The sequence below is a fragment of the Leptonychotes weddellii genome, chromosome 4 (assembly GCF_054177405.1).
Source record: "Leptonychotes weddellii isolate Sample4059 chromosome 4, ASM5417740v2, whole genome shotgun sequence".
Taxonomy (NCBI): Eukaryota; Metazoa; Chordata; class Mammalia; order Carnivora; family Phocidae; genus Leptonychotes; species Leptonychotes weddellii.
The window spans coordinates 161,395,993-161,417,786 of NC_138372.1; the positions used below are offsets into that span (position 1 = coordinate 161,395,993).

Consider the following 21,794-nt stretch of genomic DNA (forward strand, 5'->3'; position numbering starts at 1 on the left):
AACAACAACAACAACAAAATAAAACATGACTTCGGGTATTCCTCTAACAGACAAACTAGGAAAATAATCATACAAAGTCTCATTTACCCCAAAGGTAGTAACGGTTCCTTGTCGGTTCATGTTGGGGTCACATCAAAGCCTCTCAGGTTGGCCTCCCTTCCTCCAGCCTCTCTCATATTCATTCAGGGCAATTCTGCTTGTCTAATGCTACTTAAAAACGATTTCTATCCTAAAACTTGAAATAATTACAATGCTCTATATGTGCTTCCTTTACACAAGACACTTTGTCTAGTTTTTCTAGCCCACACACAAAAATATAAAACATAAATATTGGGATTTCCCTTTCAGAGAGGTGAAAATGGAAGAAATGGAGAGGGTCAGTGACTTGCCTGAGGTCACACAGCAAGTTGGTGCCAAAGCCAGAATTCTACCACTCCCTCCAGCACCCATGCTCTTCCCACTACCAAAGCTGATTTCTGGGAAACGCCAGTCACAGCAGACTGACCCTAGGTCAAGTTACCCTGGCAACTTTAAGATTCACGGACTCTGACGTTTCTCTCATCTTCTTGTCCAGTCTAATTTTTTATCATCCTCTAACACAAACCTCCACCCACTGAGGTCAGACTCCGTAGACTCTTATCACGTGCCCCTACCCCAGGCCTCAGTATTCCCAGCTGCAAAATGGGGCAAATTATACCTCCAAGAGGGAACATGGCATAGAGGAAAAAGGCAGGAGACCTGGAATCAGGAAAAACAGACTTCCAATCCAGCTGGGCATGTTCTTTACCTGTAGAATGAATGTAGTAATTCCTCCCTCGCATGGACTTAATGAGAACCTGTTTCTAAGAGTCGTTCAAGTAAAACAGCATCTACTGTGGATGGTGTCATCTTTGTTGCTATTCCTGACTTCATTCTGGAACTGTCACCCTGTCACCTTGCCTTCTGTCCGAAGGACACAGGTGAGGTGACAACAGGAAGCACTTTGAGAAGTCTACAGCCCTATAAATGCCACACATCCGTTTGCCACTAATATTCACACCCACGGTGCCTTTATCAGATGCTAGTCTGCAGTTTGATCAAATTTTGAATTTCAAACCCCTCCCCCGCAAGGAATCCCTCCGCATTTCCCAGGCTGGGCTCTCTAGACAGGATGGGCTGAAGCCACTCACCGATTCCATAGTGAATCTCTCGACGAAAAACTGGAGAGCCTGGAGGCTGAAGATCTCATGTCTCAGCCGTCACATCAGAGAATTACCTGGATGGGGGAAGGAGAAAAGGTGACAAGCATCATCCAGTGGGACTGGGCAGAAGACATGGTCTCAAAGCAACATGGGGTTCCATGTGGAGGCTGGCATCCTTGTGAGGAATGTTCTGACACCACCGAGCGGCTGTCCAGGAGTGGGAAGGAAAACAGCCAGCAAACCACTGTTTCAGCGATCCACCTTGGGGCTGGTGTCTCTATCCTCGGATCTGTGCGAGTGCTCAGGGATCCTTCGTGAGTTCTATTTCTAGCTCTACAGTCGAGAGCAATTTACAAGTCATTAACTTCTCTAAACATGAAATCAAAGTGTGCTCACAGGTGCAACAGACAGACGGACCCATGCAGCCCTGTGCCCATGGGAAAGTGGAGGTGTCCCCCGCTCCCCAACTGGCCAAGGGGACCAGCCCAGGAAGGAGGTAGAGCTCTATGAATATACATATTTCAGGACAGCCCCTCTGAACCTGAGAGAGGATTGTAATTAATTCATGCATACCAAAGCTTAATTGCTGAGTGCACAGAGCACAGGAAGTCTGGGATAAAAGGTGTTACATAAGGGAACGGCTTCAATATTTGCAGAATGGAGTGGAAACAGAGGTGAGGAGTGGAAACAAGATGAGCCAGGGGACCTGCTGGATCCTTCTCCAGTGATCGCTAGCTCAGTGTGGCACACCTCTATCTGGGGCCAGAACCCAGGGACACTCTTGACCCACCGTCTTCCTATCCCCATATCCAATCCATCCCAAGTCCTGTCTCATTTACTCCCTAAAGATCTCTCGACCTCTCTCTTTTTCTCCATCCCCCCGACACAGCCCTGGACCAAGCCTCCACCCTTCCCACCTGGGCTTCCTTCCTGGTCTCCTTTCATCACCATTTCTCCCTCTGAAATCCGGTCCCCCACACTGAAGCCAGAATCATTGCTTGCTTTTTTTTTTTTTTTAATCTTTTATTGTAGAGAATTTTGTAGACACAAAAATAGAGGAGAGTATCCTGAACCCCATATATCCACTGCCCAGCCCCAATCACCATCAACTTAAAATCCATCTTCCCTCTCCCCACATCACTGTTTCAAAGCAAATAATCTTACCATTTCGGTCATAAGTAGAACAGCATGTATCTGTAAGACCAGGTCTTTTACAAAAATAGAATTGCAATAGCATTCCCACACCTAAAGAGATTGTAGAATTCCCTGACATCACCAAAGATCCAACCCAGGTTGTCTGACTGAAAAAGTTCAAGCCAGGCTTCTCTTCCCCAGAAGCGTCTGGTAGATGCTCAAAGCATCTACCTCACGATCCCCTGGTCCACCATCCTACCTCCACTCTCGTCCCGTTTCCTTCAGTGGGTCTTCAGGAGAGGCTGCTGGGGCAGAGTGGAACACCCACCGAGCTTCAAGCCCAGCGTCCCCGAGTTCCGATCCAGCTCTGCCCCTGAGCAGAGGCTCGTCCTCGTCAGTGAGCCTCTGTGGCTCTCGGGTCCCTTGTTTGTAAAACAAGGCCACTAATCCTAGCCTAGCCTATGTTACTGGACCGGTGTGAACCTCCAGAGAGAGGGCGTGTGCAAGAGCTGTGTGAGGTGTGACACGCCAGAGTCAGCTCACACCCTGCTGCCCTGACTCGGAAACCACTCACACCAACTTAGCATCTACATATGTGGCAGTCTCTCACCCCCGCTGCTTTGGTATCCATTTATGCTCTGAGACTGTTTGGCCCCCGCCCTGCCCCCGCCAAAAGAGATTCTTTTTTTTCCAGTTATGAAGGTAATCTGGGTCCATTATGAAAAATACTAAGGCATAAAACTAAAATCTGTTATTATCCTAACACCTAGAGATAAATACTATTGGGATTTTAAGGCTATTTCCTTCCTGGGATTGGCTTTTGTAAGGAGGAAACAAATAATGCTTTTCAACTAACAGGATTTCTTTAGAACCAGGGCACTACCAGTAATTTTAAAAATACCACTTTGCATGCATTCATTCAATCACTCATTCAGTGATTTGTTCTGTGCCTACCATGTGCTAGAGACTGTTCTCACTGCCTGAAGTTGGAGCCGAGAGCAAGAGAGAGTTCATGATCTTGAGCAATAAGCATTCATTCATTATTTTAGAATTCAACAAGCAGAGTGAGCCTACTATATATTGGGCACTTGCTAATAAAAATAACAACAGCAGCTTCTTTGCTAGACGCTGTACTCTAACAACCTTGCTTATTATTAAAAGTTGGCCCTTAAAACAAATGCATCTGAGTTAGAGCTCAGAATATGGCTCTTGGATGAGTTATTTATCTCATACTACAGTTTCCTTTTTAAACTGGGATAATTGAAGTCCTACGTCATATAGTCACGATGAGAATCAGTGAGAAATGCAGTTACACCACTGAGCAAAATGCTTGGTTCCCAGCATCCAAGGCATGAATGGGAACTAGTAGTGGGGGCAAGTGATATTATGGTCTCTCTGATCCTCGCAGCCATCCTACGGGAAGGCGAAACTCAGAGGTTAGGGAACTTGTCCAAGGTTATGCAGGTTCCCACTTAGGCGCATGGAGCTCAGTTCCATTAGGGACCCTCTGAGGGACGTGGGGAACACACCGCAGGACTGCCATGCTAGGGTAGGGAAGCTGGGGCATTTCTGCACCAACTCCCATGCCTCGCTAGCCCAGCAAAGCTGGGGGGGTGGTTGAGGCAGACATATAGGAAGCCCTCCATGGGAACAGACACTTGCCTGCAGTGCCTTCCAGGGTGGGCTCAAAGATCCGGGCAGGAAACACACAGCACCTATAAATAGGTGTTCAATAAATACATGTCAGAGTAAGTGAACATTGCTATCAACCCCTGTGCTCTTCTTTACAACCTCTCATTTCCCGCTGCCACCAGTGATGGGAGATTGAAAGGAGCAACCTGCTCGAGTGAACCAGAATTCATTACCATGGAGCATCACACCTTTTACCACCCGTGTTTTTGCTGCTTCTACTGAAATTCTATCCTGTGACTTACAGGATGTCTGTCAGGACAGCAATTCCTGCATGCCACGCAGGAATAAGGGACATAATTCACTTGGTACATAAACCCCTCTTGACTGCCAATCCCCAAATAGGTGGTGAATTTTATTCAACAGAAGTGACGGCACGGATGTTGGGATGTGTATCCTTTTATGGAGGATGTTATGAACTCCTGAGTCATCTGCAGCTACAGCGTGGACAATGTCTTTTTTTTCCCATAACATCACAGCAAACACTTGGCCTATTTACTGATGAGATTCTTTCCTGGTCTGTGGAAGCTGTACTTGGAAAATCAAGGAGCTAGAGAAGACAGCCTGAATTCATATGATTTCTGCCAATCCTCATCTTATCTATTAGAAGCCCAATTTGTCCAGTCCCACTTGAAATTCCCTCTCCTCCAAGAGGTGCTCTCCAACAATCTAGCCATGCTGAATGAACTCTCAGGGCCCTTAACGGCAGCAACAGTGACCCCTACTGGGCACTGTCTTCGAGCCAGACCCATCCCGGGCATGTTGGCCACCCCATTCAATCTTCACCCTAATCCTGCAAGGAACTGTGATTGCCTGGATTTTGCAGATAAGAAAACTGAGGATCACAGAACTTAGGTAGCACATGGTCACACGGGGTACCTGGGGGTGGCAGATTCAGGATTCAAACTAGGAAGAGCTTGACTTCCAAGCTCAGGGCTTTGCTGACTACGCTACATAAAATAGTATAAATTAACACTGAATATACCCCATTACTATTTCCTGATTGTTTCAACAGTGAATGCTGGGGCCGCCTTGAGCCGGTCATGGGGATTCCGTACTAATAGCTACATCTCTCAGTTTCCATATACACTAGCAAGCAACAAGTCCTGCCTCCCTAGCTGCCCCAAGGAGCCCTGAGTTAGGCACCTGTGGCCTCTCTAGCCAGGTAACTCTGGACTCTTGCTGCTTCTCCTCATCCATCTTCCTGCTGCCTGCCAGCAGGTTTTGGGATGAGATGCTTCTATTGACTCTGCCCAGGACTACTCATTCAAGTATGATATAGAAGGAAGCAGATGAGGGGTGCTTTGGTGGCTCAGTCGGTTAAGCATCTGCCTTCAGCTCAGATCATGATCCCAGGGTTCTGATAATCAACTCCCACATCAGGCTTTCTGCTCAGTGGGGAATCTGCTTCTCCCTCCCCCTGCCCCGTACCCCTCCCCCTCTCATGCTCTCTCTCTCTCTCTCTCTCTCTCACTTACTTTCTCTCTCACATAAATAAAATCTTTAAAAAAAAAAAAAAAAAAGAAGGAAGCAGACAAGACTCTGTGGAAGTCAACGCCAAGAAAGATCAAGGTGCTCTGCCTAACAATTCTGATGCCTCTAGACCTTACCCTGGCCCCATCCCCCTGCCTCACTTGCTGGTTAAAACAACAATCAAAGATGGTTTGGGTCTCTCCTCTCCAAAGAAGAGGTCAGGAAAGGCTGTACTCACTACCCTTCATGATCCAAAGGTCTTTTTAGATTATAAATTTACAATGACTGTGACCATGTAACTTACATCCTATGCCCTGAGTGCCCGGCACAGGACAGTAAGGAGGGGAAGTTAGGGTAGACTGAGCTCAAGGTCCAGAGTTGGTGCATGGGTCAGGGACAGAAACAACAGACAGGATGAACGCTCGTAAGCGGTCTCATCTGGGTGTGAACACAATTGCACAATACCTGCCTCACAAACATTTACTAAGTGCCAACTGCATGCTATTTTCCATTGGTCAGAGCTTCCTGTAAGGAGACTCATCTGTTGGGAAAATGCGTCCATCCATCCATCCATCCATCCATCCACCAATTCATTTATTGAAAAAATATTTGTTAAGCTAAATGTCAAGGAGATAATGATGGTTAGCGAAACAGCCTTGGTCTCTGCTTAGAGCCCATGTTCAGAGAATGAGACCTTAATCAAATAACCCCACGGGTGATGAGAGAAAGAAGTACTGCGTACCAGAGGAATCTACATACTACAAGTGAATCACGATCCTCCACATTCTATAAAGCTGCATCCTGAAAATTTTGTGCATCTTAAAATAAGTGAATGCCTCAGGGAGCCACGGAGGGAACAACAAGGTAACCCCGGAAGCCACGAGCAGGGAGGCCAGCGAGGCTCACTCCCTAGCACGACCCACTCCTCGCACCAGCGAAAGCAGGCAGAGCTCAGCCTGTGCCTCCACAAAATGACACATTTCCTTCTGGGTCCCCTGGGAAGAACAGCAAGTGCGGAGAGCGTGGGTGCCTGGGGTTTGCTGTGCCACCAACTGTTTTAATAGTGCGACTGCGGTCCTTTCAAACAATTTGGTGTTTACGCTCAGTGAGCACGCGGGTGCAGAGCCATCTGGGGGGCTGCTCCCCTGTTCACTGTGCAGTAGAAGGGTGCAGCGGGGGGGGAGGAATCTCAAGCAGTGGAAAGAGGACAGCCTCTGGAGCGGGAAGACTTACATTCCAACACTGGCTCTCCCCCCTAATTGCTGTGGGACTTTGGACAATAAACTTCACTTCTGCCGGCTTGTGTCTTCTGGAAAATGGGGGTGGCGGCCGGCTGTAACGTGCCCACACACGTGACCTTGACACTCACAAGCCCGTTAATGGTCAAGCGCATCCTACCGTAAGCAGCATCTGCTTCTGCCCAAGAGCTTGTTCTCTGCCACCCAGGGGCAGGCTGGCAGTCAGGAGACTGGCACTCCCGGGTGCGGCCTCCAGACAAGGATGTAAGAAGTGCTGGCACTGAGTGGACATGTGATGGAAGAGTGCACGACGACCATGACAACCTACAATTGGATGGGACGCCCACAGCCCAGAGTCCCGACCCGGCAGCTCCTCAGCAAAGCCAACACCACGGACATGGTTCCTGCAGGTGGTCATCATGCTGTTGTCCCCCATCTACAGTCAAGGCCCAGAAGTCACCTTCCAGGAGTGGCACCTCAGGGTCCCAGCCTTGCCTGCCCAAGGGAAGAGGCACCAGGGTGGAAAGGACTTTGCATGGAAAGGTGTTCCCCAGCGCCCCCCTGCCAGCAGGAAGCCCCACTGTGGGCCCCAGGGACTCTGCTACCTTCAGTTATGCTGACTCTTACCCCGGGCCTGAGTCGTGAGAAGCATAGCTGTCACTGGGATCCTTGTCCTACAGTGAAAGCAACAGGTTACACAGTCACCGAAAAGATAATCTAGCTAATCTGTATCGATTGGTGCTTCCCACGTGTATCAGATACTACACAGGCAAGAACTTCTTTAATCTTGGGCGCCTGGGTGGCTCAGTTGGTTAAGCGACTGCCTTCAGCTCAGGTCATGATCCTGGAGTCCTGGATCGAGTCCCGCATCGGGCTTCCTGCTCGGCAGGGAGTCTGCTTTGTCCTCTGACCCTATCCCCTCTCAGGTGTTCTCTCTCTCTCAAATAAATAAAAAAAAAATCTTAAAAAAAAAAAACAAAAAACTTCTTTAATCTTTGCAACAACCCCAGGAGACAGGTATTATTATTGTTCCATTTTACAGGGAAGGAAACTGAGGCTAATACGGGCTGAGCATCTTGCTAGAGTTTTCCCAGCCTGTAAGTGGATTCTAGATCTGCCTGATTCCAGAAGCCTCTTCTTTCCTTTAAATCCCACCAGCCCTTCAGAGCAGCGGCAGCCTCGGGAGAGAGGTCTCTGCTGTTTGGATTTCTCCCCCAGTGCTGGGACTAAAAAAAGACCTCTAACAAGCTGGCAAGACCAGCCTTGCCACGCAAGCGCACTCCTGACTCCCCTGAGGAGGTATGATCAGCATCAACCACACAGCAACCCAATTTAACAACACTCTTTGTGATCACCTTATTCCTTCCCTTCTGTGACAGCCATATTTGCCCATTTTCCTATTTCTGAAACACAATGTGTCTTAACTATCAAATTTAATGTGGCAGAGCTTCTGTTTTCTCCTCCAACCCTGTGATGATGTCAAGAACGCATATTACAACTCAGGGCAGCTCAGAATCAAAGGAAAGAAAGTACATCTAAGACGTGTTCCGATCCCATCTCATCAAAGCCCAGAACAGTCCTCAGGAGGCTGTACATCTGAGAAATGAGCAGCCTAGTCTCCTTCAGACCACACACAGAATCCACCAAAGTGCACCTGCCCCTGCATGGGGTCCCACCCCACAGCCTCCCATCTACCTGCGGCTCAAATTCCATCCATACTTGCACTTCTACTAAGAAAGAGAAGTGAATTCCTCCCTTGTCAGTCCACAGGTACAAGATCCAATGAATGCTCAGGACATTGTAAAACTGAAATAAGTATTTGACTCTATCTTCCATTTTGCCATTCATTCATTCATTCCTACAACAGTTCAACAGACGCCAGCAGATGCCCGTCCAAGCTGGGCACCTTGCTCCCATGGAAGGCAGAAAGGCGAAGTAACAGTCACTAGGCACCTGTGAAAACGGACACGGATGCTATGCCCAGAAACAAGGCAGATGATCAGATACAGAGTGGTTTCACCGGGGGAGGTGGTAGCAGCAGTGGGTTTTGAGGGATGGACGGTGGAGGGGGGGGGACACCAGACAGAAAAAACAGGAAGAGGGACTTCTAAGCACACGGAGCAGCAAGCTCGATGCCACGGCCTGAGACACAACTTCTGCTGGACACCTGTTTGCTGACCCCTCTGCCACGTGGAAGACACAGCGCTGATACCTGTCGCAGTGTGTGCCTGAGTTGAGCTGCGCTCCCAGGCACTCTGTGCCAGCACGCCAAGCCAGGCCCCGCCCGGTGCGTCTGAGTTACGGGAACGCCAGCCAGGCAGCCTCCTGCTCTAGGTTCTCGGCCTGCCTGCCCCTAAATATGGTGTGCATCCCGCGAATCTAGACAACTCTCAGAACTTACAATATGCCTGCTCTGAAAGACTGGATACATATATTTTTAAAATATTTCATTGTGGTTTAAAAAAAACCACACACCATGGAATTTACCATCTTAACCATTTTTAACCGTACAGTTCAGTAGTGTTAAGTATAACCACTTAATCATTGCTGTACAACAGATCCCCAGAACTTTTACAACTTGCAAAACCGAAACTCTGCACCCATTAGACAACAATCCCCATGTCCCCTTCCCCCAGCCCCTGGCCACCCCGTTCTACTTTCTGTCTCTGGGGGTTTAACCACTTTAGATACCTCATATAAGTGGAATCCTGCTGTATTTGTCCTTTTGTGACTGGCTTATCTCACTTAGCACAACATCCTCCAGGTTCTTCCATACTGTAGCATGTGTCAGAGCTTCCTTCCTTTTTAAGGCTGGGTAATATTCTACTGTGTGTATGCCACACTTGGGGTATCTCCCCATCTGCTGATGAACAGTTTGGGGTGCTCCTACCCCTTGGCTATTATGAATAATGAACCCGGGTGCCTAAATATCTCTTTGAGATCCTGCTTTTAATTCATTTGGATATACACTTAGAACTGGAATTGGTGGATCATACAGTCGTTCCATTTTTAATTTCCAAAGAACGAGCATACTGTTTTCCACAGAGGTTGTACCCTTTCACAGTCCCACCAAGAGCACACAAGGGCTCCAATTTCTAGGACTGGATACATAGTTGAAGAATAAATGAATGATATATCTGCTGGATGAATAATGGACATAGCATAGTAACACAATAAATGCTTTCTGATGGGCACTTTCCCTCTGCTGACTTACAAGCTCCATAAGTTTACCGAAGAATAGGAAATAAGAGCAAAATGCCCCACTAACAGAACTGTGGGAACATACTGAAAACCTCCATGTACAAAGGCTAACTTTGCTCCTATCACCACATTCAGTTACCAGAAATTCCCCCAGGGCAGGGACCATGACTTATTTTCCTCTAAATCTTTGACCTTGACTCGTAAGGCCCATCTGGCTAAGGGGCTGAAGAGCAAGAGACATGCAGCACTATTTGCTGAACGGTTACAGGAAGGCAGAGTCAATCAAGGAAGGCTTACCGGAAGAAGATGACCCTGAAAGAGGGAGAGGACAGTCCGTCAGAGAAAAGGAAGCACAGTTGTGCCTACAGAGGGGGGCCTGACTCATGAGTTTCATCTCCTTCCTGAAGGCAGAGGCAGTTTGTGGATAAGCCCGAACACAATAATCAGAGGCACCTGACATGATGATGTAACACGCTTTACAGGTGCTCAGTAAACACCTGTTGACTGAACATATGTTCAGAGTCAGATAAAAACAAGGCAACACGAGAACGCCTTCTGTATGAGTTGTCAAAATGGGAAATGAGAGGGTTCCTTTTCCACTCTAGGGAAAGAGTCATGTGACCTAACCTCAGCTTTCCCACCCCGCCACCTCCAGTCAACAGGAAGCCCTAGAAGAAACCACCTGTCAGCCCCGCCCTGACGAAGCCTTGTGACCAAGTGACGCCACTGTTGGGGAATCCCAATCCTCAAACTTCTTTCTGTAATTCCATCTTGCTTCTCAGGAATTTTACTCCCTGGAAACCTAGAAGGATCAGCCAGTGTCTATAAAACTTCTTTTCAAATTAAGTTTCCCCAGAGTCAAGGTTCTTTCCTTCCAATGAGGATTTAAGTCTCTTCTATTTCACAGCTGTGTGTCCCAGGTGCAGGGGGCAACACCGAGGCTGGGTGCAGCAGACGCACTGTAGGCTTGCGGCCTCTCCCCTCGTCCCTCAGTGTTGCCGGAGACACCGAATTCAAGATGCCCGGTAGACTGGAAGGCCCCTGGAAAATCACCCAGGCAGGCACGACAGAGCTGTAAGCAAAGCCACCCCACACCCCGTCCCTATCCTTCCGGAGAAGAGGCTGGGGAAACCGGAAGACCCTGCGGCTAGCACAGCGTCTGGCTCAGAAAATGTTGGTTGAATGAATTCATTAATAGCTGCCTAAACAAACACCCTCACACCAAGACTTTCCAGGCACACATTCATTTCTCATCCAAGCCCAGTGGCCAACCCGTCAATACCGGCTAAACAGGGCCCCGGGTTCCCTCAAGTCTCTTGCTTGGCAGCAGCCTCAAATGTAGGTTATCCTGAGCATCGTCTTCTGGGGCCTGGTGTGAACCCAACTTCTCTCAGAAATCAAGGCTTCCCACCTGCCCCAACCCAATTCTCTCCGAATGAGAAAGAACCGCAAGGAACTATGAGGCAGGAGATTTGGCCTCAGCTACCTGCCCTGGAGACAGATCCCTCTGTGCTGTGACTCCTCAAAGCTTCTGGTGCCACAGTGATAGAACAAGAGTCATGATGCCCAGGTCCCACAGCTGCTCGCCCTGTTCCCTGGGAGCCAGGGAGACAAAGCAGAAAGAGCAGAGACTTGCCACCCTGCATCATGGCAAACTGCGCTGACATGGCAACCCCTTCCCCCTTGTTACAAACACGGTACAGTCTTGAATAAGTATGACTCAAAGGGTTTACACTATATAGCCCAAAATGGAAAGGGAAAAAGAGGGGTCCCCACGTCAGAACAAAGGCCTCAGCTCCCAGCACACATCTGAGTCTGATGGCATGCACACACACCCAGGCGGGCCAACCTGCCACAGGAACCACATGGGCCCCTCCCCGTAGGCACAGGGAAAGGCCGCTGGGTGGTCCCCAGAGGCCCATCCTGAGGCCCTCACAAAGGACTTTGTGTGCTAGGTCGGGACATTCTAGCGTCAGCCTGTTTCCTCTGTGGAAGCGGTTTTCTTGGCTCACTCTGATAGAAGAGATATGAGCGGAAAGACCAGTCCCGGCTCACGGCCCCGGGACTGTTGTGGGAAGGAGTCACGTGAATCATATGAGCCTGGAGGACCCGCATTTGCAGAAGCCACAGCTAGACTTATTCATGAGACAGAAAACCGAACAAATGCTGGCTTGAGGAGAAAAGCAGGGGGAATTTATGGGCTGACAAAACGGAAAAGTCCAGGGTCAGATGTAACTTGGGTGTGGCTGGAGTCAGGGGCTCCAAGGATGTGGTCAGGGAGGGATTCTCGGCATCTGCTGGCTCTGCATTCCTAGAGGGAGTTGGGGGTGGTATCTCAGGCAGGCTTGCCCTCGGGGGTCACTGGCCTTCAGGCTGCCACAGCTCAGCAATCCCCGGGGAGGAAAGCACCCCCCTCCACTTCTAATGACAGTCTCAGGGTTGCGTCTGACGGTGAGCATCCTTGAACCGACCTCCATGGCCAGTGGCTGGAACATTCCATTGGCTGGCTTATGTGCCCAGAGGGTTCGGGGGCTGGGTCAGGTCCACAGGATGCACATAGACTAAGTGAAGGAATGCACTTATCCAGAGGAAAGTATGAGGGAGAAAGAAGGAGCAGGAGAGAAAGAGGGAGATGCAGGGTGGGGAGAGAGAAAGGGAAGGAGGGAGGGAGGGGAGGATGAAAGGAGGAAGGGGGTAGGCAGTAGGGAAAAAACCTGGTGTATGCTACAGATAATTTTTATCATTAGGGAATAAAGTAGCAAAGGACTCCAATTTTAAATAAAAGAGAAAAAAGCAGACTGAGCTCTTTATGTCTTTTTCCCCCTGTAACAGCTTTATCAAGATGTAATTCGTATACCACACATTTCGCCCATTTAAAGTACACAATTCGATGGTTTTACTGCAATTCACAGAGTGGTACAACCATCACCACAATCAATTTTAGAGCATTTTCATTGCCCAAACAAAGAAACCCCATATCCATCAGCAGTTACTGCCCATTCCACCCTCGGCTCACTCCCAGCAGAACAGTGTAACTTTCTGTCTCTATAGATTTTATTCTGGATATTTCACATAAGAGGAATCATACAATAGGTGGGTTTTAAAAATTCTGTCTTTTGTGGCAAAATCTGCAAAAAGACTCCATTCCCTGAACTTCTGGTTGAACTCAGGCCTCACTCCCTGGAATGGTTATTAGGGCGGTGGGCCACAGGAGGGAGGGCAGGGGTTGGGTCCCACGGGGACCTGAGCTGGCTCACTGCCTAACATCAGCCCCTGCAGCAGGGAGGGCAAAAAATGTCTCCAGGAGGCCTTGGCCTGCACTTCTGGTCTCACCTCTGGCCTGGGACCAGGCAGAGTGGACAAAGCGAGGGCTTCAGTTAGACCTGTGTCAAGGAATTCCCCAGGAAGGGCTCTGTGGGTTTCTACCGAGCACCCTTCCCCCTTTCTGAACTCATTTGGGATTCCCCTTCTCCCCAGAAGCACATGTTCCTGCCCGTGTGGGCCCCAGTGGTTCAAAACCATCCCAGCAATTTGCTAGTTATTAGTTTAGAGGGGGAATGTGACCCAGTTGGGGTCAAGGAGACTTGAAACTGGAGGTTTCTGGGAAAGCTCTTTCTTGGTCTTCTGGAAGAGGTCTTGGAAATGGAGTTCTGTCTCTTCCTCTGGATGTTACAATACAGATGGGAAGCTCAAAACAGCTGCGGCCAGTCTCACGACCAGCCTCAGGCAGAAACCCACACACGGAGCACAGAACCACAGGAAATGGGAGCCAGGGCTCCTGGAAGAGAAGGGAATTCTGGGTCCCAGTACACCACATGCCCCTCACGTTCCACTCTCCCCCACTCCAGGCCCCAAATTGACTTCTAGGGACTAAATGCAAGGGCTCCCTACCCCTCTGGCTTGCAGGATGGTTTTAGCCAACAGGGAGCCCCAGCTGGAGATCTGAGCAGGAGAGAGTAACGCTGGAGTACCGATCCCTCCCACCCCACTGCCCCTCTGGTGGTCACTACGAACTGGCTGCCACCCTCAACCCAAGTCTCAGCTCTGGTCAGGGCCCCTCCCCACAGCCCTCACTGTCTCCAGGTTCCAGTGACCATCCCCTCCCCATCTCTCAAGCCAGGCATGCCACAGGAGTCCCAAAGCCACCTGCCCTGGGCACTACACAATCCCTGCAGCCTCCCTACCTTCTCACACCTTCTTTTATTTTATTTTTTTAAGTTTTATTTATATTTTTTTAAAGATCTATCCATCCATTTGAGAGAGAGAGAAGAGAGTGCACAAGTGGGGGTTGAGCTGAGCGCAGAGCCCAACGCAGGGCCCGATCCCAGGACTTCAAGATCATGATCTGAACCGAAACCAAGTCGGACACTTAACCGACTGAGCCACCCAGGCGTCCCCCCAACCCCGCCCCTCATGCCTTCTTCAAGATCCCTTTATGTGGCTCACGAGCATGGAAAAAATGCTCAAAAGCATTAGTCATTAGGGAAATGCAAACTGAAACCACAATGATATACCACTCATACCCACTAGCTCAGCCATAATAAAAAAAAAAATTAAAGAAATAAAACATAAAATAACAAGTCTTGGTGAAGAGGTAGAGAAATCAGAACCCTCATACATTGCTGAGAGGGATGTAAAATGATTCAGCCCCTTTGGAAAAGTTTGGCAGATCCTCAAAAAGTTAAATATAGAGTTACCAGATGACTCATCAATTCCATCCCTAGATATATACCCCAAAGAATTGAAAACAGGTTTTTTTTTTTTTTGAAAGTTTTTATTTATCCATTTGAGAGAGAAAGAGAGAGTGAGAGAACAAGACGGGGGAGGCAGAGGGAGAGGGAAAAGCAGGCTCCCTGCTCAGTGGGGCTCGATCCCAGGACCCCAGGATCCCAACCTGAGCCGAAGGCAGACGCTTAACCGAATGAGCCACCCAGGCGCCCCTAAAAACAGGTTTTCAAACAAATACTTGAACATGAATGTTCACAGCAACACTATTCACAGTAGCCAGAAGGTGGGAACACCCCAAATGTCTACCAATGGATGAATGGATAAACAACATATGGTCTATCCATACAGTGAAATATTATTCTGCCATAAAAAGGAATGAAGTACTGATATATGCTACAACAGGAATGAACTTCAAAAACATCATGCTAAGTGTAGGAAGCTAGACACAAAAGGACACACACTGTGTTATTCCACTTACGTGAAACATCTAAAATAGCTAACTTCACAGAGACAGAAACAATGGTTGCCACGGGTTTGGAGGTGGGGGGTGGTTGGTGGGGAGTGACTAATGGGTACGGGACTCCTTTTAGATGATGAGGTGATGGTTGAACAACATTGTGAACGTACTAAATGCGACTGAATTGTATTCTTTAAAATGGTTAACAGTTAATTTTATGTCAATTTTACCTCAATGAAAAAAATCCTTTATGAAATTCTCTTTTAATCATCTTAATTCAAGGGTGCTGTGTGTGTCTTATGGGGAGACTGACCCCCCGCCCCCACCTCATGGACTCAGAGTTACATGAAGTCAGTGTACTTTCTTGTTGCTTCGATTAAGCCAGTCTTGTTCTATGCATCAGGAAGCTTCCTAATGGACATACCACTCAACCACTTCCCAGCTGGGTGGCCGCGGGCATGTGTCTCAGCTTCTCTGAGTCCTAGTTTCCTCATCTATAAAATAGAACTAATAATACCAACCTCATTGGGTTGGTATTTATGATTACTGTGACATTAATGTAAGAAAATGTATAAAAGGTATCTAGAACATTAGGTGGAGCTCAAAGGGTGATTTCATTCATTCCTTTTAACACCAAATTATGACACTCCCTCAGTGGCAATTAGGTCTACCTGGTGGAGATGTTACCGAGCTCAAATGAGGACCATACAGCCGTTCCCCCAAACTCTGTTCCCACTTCTTCCTGGGCACACGGTGAGACTACATTTCCCAGACTCTCTTGTGGTTAGGTGTAGCCCTATGTCAGAGTTCCGGTCAACGAACAAGAGTGGAAATATTTGCCATTTCTCAGGCCAAGACTTTTAAGAAGTTTGTGTGCCTCTTCTGTGTTCTTTTTTTTTTTTTTTAAGTTGGCTCCATGGCCAGCGCAGAGCCCAATGCAGGGCTTGAACTCACGGCCCTGAGATCAAGACCTGAGCTGAGACCAAGAGTCAAGTCGGACGCTCAACTGACTGAGCCACCCAGGCACCCCTCTTCTGTGTTTTTTATCCCTTCTGCCAGTGGAGGCAGCAATGACAAAGCTATGGGGACAGCAGGGCCACAACGGTGGGAGAAGCCCAGGTCTGTGAGTCACCCCATCATGGAAAGCTACCACTGAACTAGAAATACCCATTTTGGACTTTCACATGAGTAAAGAACAAATCAAAACATCTTTTGTATTTAAGCGGCTAAATGAATATTCGTTACTGCTGCTATTAACACTGTATTACTAATACACCATTCTAGTCTTCTGAGCGTGAACTGTCTAGTGGATTGTACAAGATTTCATTAATTTACCCAAAAAAATCTTCAGCTGAACACGATCTGCGTGCCAGGCCCTATGCTAGATCCTGCAGGTTCCAAATAAAGAACAGTATAACAGTATCTGCCCTCAGGAAGCCACAAAGTAATAAGGGAGACAGAGGTGTAAACAAAACCTGTCATTAAAATGCTTCAGATGCCTCGAGAAAAGCCTGTATAGGTAGAGAGAGGACACAGACAAAGAGATGCTCCATTCTACTTCGAATCAGGCGGGTCAGGAATGGCCTCCTGGGAGGGGAGACACTCATGTTCAGGTGAAGGGGCTCCTGAAGCAGACGAATGTCACAGGCATTCAAGGCAGATGGATCCACCTGAGCAAAGGTGTGGGGGCCTGAAAGGGAGGAAGTGTGAGGGGGATGGAAACATTTCCCATGGAAGCTGCAGGGTGGAGGAGAGGGAGGAAGGGGAGGAAAGAAGAGGAAGAAGGAGGGGGAAGGAGACGAGGGGGATGAAGAAGGGGAGGAGGGAGAGGTCATAGTGGGAGGAGGAGGAGGAAGGGTACGAGGAGAGGGAGGAAGGAGAGAGGGCAGCCTTGTAGGAGTTCAGGAGCAGGTAACTGTATGACTTTGTAGAGAAATTAATATGACCTGCACTAGCATCTCCAGATGAGGCCTGGCTTTCCAACTCCTTGATACAAAGGTAGATCCTGAGGATTCGATCATGCAGTATTTCCTGGCCCCTGCGCTCTGGCCTGTGCTCTGCCTTCCACAGAGTGTCTTCCTGCCTTCTCACTTACCTTGGGCTTCTCTGCTCCTTCCCCTGAGTTCCCTCTGCTAAGCCTCATTCCATTGGCCTTAGAAATCCAGATACTTCCCTGGTAATCTTCCTCCTTCTTCCTTCCCTGTGTCCCCAAAACTCTCTCCCACAGATCAATCCCTTTGAGGGGACTCAGCACACTGAAGTAAGCCCCGTGCCCAACAGTGATCATGGCAGATCTAGGTTTACTGCCCATAAAGGCACTTGAGCCAGGGAAAGAGCCACAGATTTGGAGGCACAGGTCCTGGGTTCAAATCCAGCTGTCACCTGCTTATTCTGGTACCTCGGGCAGGTCATCAGGCAGGCTGAAGGCCCGGTTTCTTCACAGCTGATTCTTTCCATTATTCTTAATAGGCATAATAAAGACAGAGCTGGAAACGACCTCAATACCCATCAGCTTCACCTCCCACACTTTCTGCTGAGGCAATCTAGGCCCTCAACGTTGAGCAAGCAGCTTGAGGTCACAATTGAGGGCAACATCAAGTCTATGTAGAAGTGCAATATTAAACTAAATCGCCAACTGGCCTAGATCAATTTGCAACAGTTTTTATAGCCCATATTTATGCCACTTTCTATTTGATTTATGACATTCTGATTAAAGAAACATTGCATAATATCTAAAATTCAATGATAATAAATAGGAGGACCAAGAGTTCTACAATTATCACACTATCAAAGAATTCCTTTTTCTTTACTTTGATCTCATTAGCCAAACCCTCTCATGATATAGACAAAAAAACTGAGGTTTCCCAGAGAGGGAAAGTGACATTCCCAAAGATACAAACCCTGTTTGAGTGAATATTGGAATGCAACCCATGTTCTTGATTCTCAAAAACTGTTTTTCTCTTTAATATACCAACAAATAAGCATTGGTTATCACCAAGTGAGTCAGAACACCTCTGGGACAAATATATATTAGGATAAGGTATTGAAGTGGTGGCTGGGGTGCTCGCTTTGGCGGCACATATACTAAAACTGGAATGAAGTGGTGCTTGGCAACTTTAATATATAAAGAACTGTTACAAGTAAACAAAAAAAAATGTATACCAAATATAAGCATGAGCAAAAGATGCACACAGACAACTCCTAAACCAAGGCCTACGAAATGAAAATATCTTCCACTTCAGTATTAAATTTAAAAATGCAAATAAAGGGGCGCCTGGGTGGCTCACTTGGTTAAGTGTCTGACTCCTGATTTCAGCTCCGGTCATGATCTCAGGGTGTGAGATCAAGCTCCTCATTGGGCTCCGCGCTCAGTGGGGAATCTACTGGAGATTTCCCCTCTCCTTCTGCCCCTCCCCCGCTCACGCTCTCTCTTGATCTAAAATAAAGAAATAGATCTTTAGAAAAATAAAAATGCAAATAAAAACAACATTCATGGGGCGCCTGGGTGGCTCAGTCGGTTAAGCGTCTGCCTTCAGCTCAGGTCATGATCCCAGGACCCTGGGATTGAGCCCTGCACTGGGCTCCCTGCTTGGTGGGGGGGCCTGCTTCTCCCTCTCCCCAGTCATGCTCTCTCTCTCCCAAATAAATAAAATCTTTAAAAAAAAAACAACCCAACATTCTTGTTTAATCTATCAGCTGTGCAAAGACTAATACAATTGATGGTGTTCATGTCTAACATGGGTTTCAAGAAATATGCACTCTCGGGGCGCCTGGGTGGCTCAGTTGGTTAAGCGACTGCCTTCGGCTCAGGTCATGATCCTGGAGTCCTGGGATCGAGTCCCGCATCGGGCTCCCTGCTCGGCGGGGGGCCTGCTTCTCCCTCTGACCTTCCCCCATCTCATGCTCTCTCTCTCTGTCTCATTCTCTCTCAAATAAATAAATAAAATCTTTAAAAAAAAAAAAAAGAAATATGCACTCTCAAGGAACTGCTCTGGGAAATAGAGATTGGTAAAGTTTTCTGAAACACAGTCTGGCAATACATATGATACTTTAAGACAGCAATTCCAGCTCTAAGAATTTCTCATAAGTAAATATATGGACAAGTATATAAATGCAAAAATCAGAAGCAACCTAAATGTCTACCAATAAGGAATCAATGAAGTAAATTATGGTATGCCCATAGCCATCAAAAATGATAATGGAAAAATTTATTCACGGGGAGACTCCCAATATATTAACTGGAAAAAAATCAGATTACTAAAGTACTTGTATAAGATTTTTGTCACCGTCTGCAGAAACCAGGTAGCTGAGAGTCTATCTGCATAGTAGTCATCTCTCAGTGGCTGGAGATCACCATCTTCCACTCTACTTTTTCCTGTTCTTTCTGGATTTTGTTATGAGCTCGTATTATGTTTAGATCCAGCAGGGGTGGGGGTATAGGAATGTGCATAGTTAGTGGCTGCCTATGTCTGGGGGTGAAGAGTTGGGGGAAATGAGGAGTGACAGCTACTGGGGAGTATGGATTGGGTGATGAAAATGTTCTAAAGTTGAGTGTACTGAGGGGTGCACAACCCCAGGACTCTACTAAGAACCACCGCCTTCTGCACTTGGAATGGATGAATTACGTGGTATATGAACTATACCTCAATAAAGACGCTATAGAAATACAATTTAAAAATTAATTGAAAAAGTATAAAGGGCCTGGAGGATAAAAAACAAAAAATAACCCGGAGCTGAGCTGGGAAATGGGGAGCAGTGCACGACGCTCTCACACGGGACCGTGGCCATCCACTCTCTGGTCTATACAGGCAGAATCCAGCCAACACGAATTTGTGGATACACCGTCCTAGTCAGTCTGGGTCTCCCAGCCCAGGAGAGTGCTGGCTCATTGGCCACCAGGCTCCCCAGGCTCCTGCTGAAGTCACCCGCAACCTCCCCAGTGTAGACAAGCCCTGGAGACCACCCCCCTGGACAAGGGCCCGTGGGCACACCAACTCCAACGGCAAGCCTCTCCACCTCTCTGTCCTCGTCTTTCCCTTCAGAAGACCCGGAGCCACCTTGCAGGCTCCAGGCTTTTGAACAATTTAATCCTCCCGGAGACACGCTGGGATCAGAACCCACACTGGTTGTCACACTCAGCTCTCTGCAGGTGTGAGAGGGACTCACAAGAGCCCTTCCAGAGCACCTGCCGTGTGGCAGGCACTCGCTTGTGCAACACTCTCACTGGAGTGGACAAAACGCACTGGCCTCCTGGGGCTCAGAGACCAGCAGAGGTAAGGAACTAGGACAGATCAGTGTGATGGATGTCTGGATAAGGGTAAGCACAGAGGACTACTGGGGGCACCAGAGACGGCTTTAAACCCTATCTTAGGCATCAGGGAATGACAGGTCCATTACCTATATAACAAACATGAAAAGTGGCTATGGTTTATGTCAGGCACTGGGCTAGGTGCCAGGGACACCTGAGAAAGGGGGTGCATCACTGTCCTTAAGGAGCTCAATCTGTTAGTGGACTTGGTGTATAGTACCTACGAAGTTCTCCCATTCTCCCAGGGATGGCTGAAGTAGAACCAACACGGCTTGGGGATGGTTCAGATGAGCTGAGGGGTGGGGATCCCTAAATCCACCCCTCTTCCACTGCTTCCATCTGGTCCAGGCCACCTTCGCCTTCTGCCTACATTGTTCCAACAGGCTCCTAACCATCTCTCTTCTACTCTTGCCCCCTCCAACCCATTCTCTAGAACAGCAGACAGCAGGATCCTGGTTAAAAAAAAAAAAAAGTAAGCCAAGATCATATCACTTCTCCTCTGCTTAAAACCCTTGAAGAGCTTCCTTCTTTGCTTAGTATAAAAGCAAAATCCCTAAAATGCCCAACAAGGTCATGTCCCCCATCCATGCCACCACCTTTTTCCCTGATCAAAAACTGCATCACTCACTCTATGCCACATCGGCCCCCTTGAGGTTCCTTGAACATGGTCCCACATGCAGCTACCCCAGGGCCTTTGCACTGGCTATCCCCACTGTCTAGGGCACATTTTACCCCAGACTGCCACAAGCTCACTCCCTCAGCTCCTTTTTGATCATTGCTCAAATGTCACCTTTTCAGGGAGAGTTTCCTTGAACACTCCATTTGACAGAGCACATCCCCTCAGCACTCCCTAGTCTCCTTTCCAGTGAATTTTTCCCCAAAAGCACTTTTCACCATCTCATATCCATACATTTGATGTCTGTTTGCTGTCCGTCTCTCCAGTTGGAACATTAGCTCCATGAGGACAGGGATTTTCCCCTGTTGTGTTCACTGCTGTTGCCCAGCCCCTAGAGTAATGCTGGTGTGCAGTGGAAACTCAAATAAGTGTGGAATAAATACCAAGGTTTGTAGCCAGAGTGGCTGGGAGGAGGATGCCTGAGAGTCATCGCTGGGCAGGGGGGCAGAGGAGGGGTGGGTGGGGAAGGGGCACTTTAGCAGAAGGAGTCATGGGGCAAATAGCTTGGCCACTCTGCATCCAGGGACTATTTTTAAGTCATCCAAAGCTGAGAAGTCTTTACCCGCTTTTCTGCAATATTCTAAGTAATAGGAGAGCAATGAGGACATGAGTGTTATTCCTGCCAATAAGCATTATTAAGGCCTTCTGGGAGCCCCCGCATCTCACCCCTTCCTCCTAGGGACCCCCAACCCCCACCTTTCTGACAGTG

At 48.1% G+C, this 21,794-nt stretch overlaps 1 protein-coding gene across 1 annotated transcript in view; it reads right to left on the bottom strand.

The window, feature by feature from the left end:
• Nucleotides 1-21,794, bottom strand: part of ASAP1 (ArfGAP with SH3 domain, ankyrin repeat and PH domain 1) — a 331,802-nt gene that overhangs the window by 294,883 nt on the left and 15,125 nt on the right. Inside the window, exon 2 of the mRNA XM_081817140.1 lies at nt 1,170-1,255. Coding sequence (XP_081673266.1) covers nt 1,170-1,228 — 59 coding nt within the window. The 5' untranslated portion in view covers nt 1,229-1,255. The remainder of the gene's footprint in view (nt 1-1,169; nt 1,256-21,794) is intronic.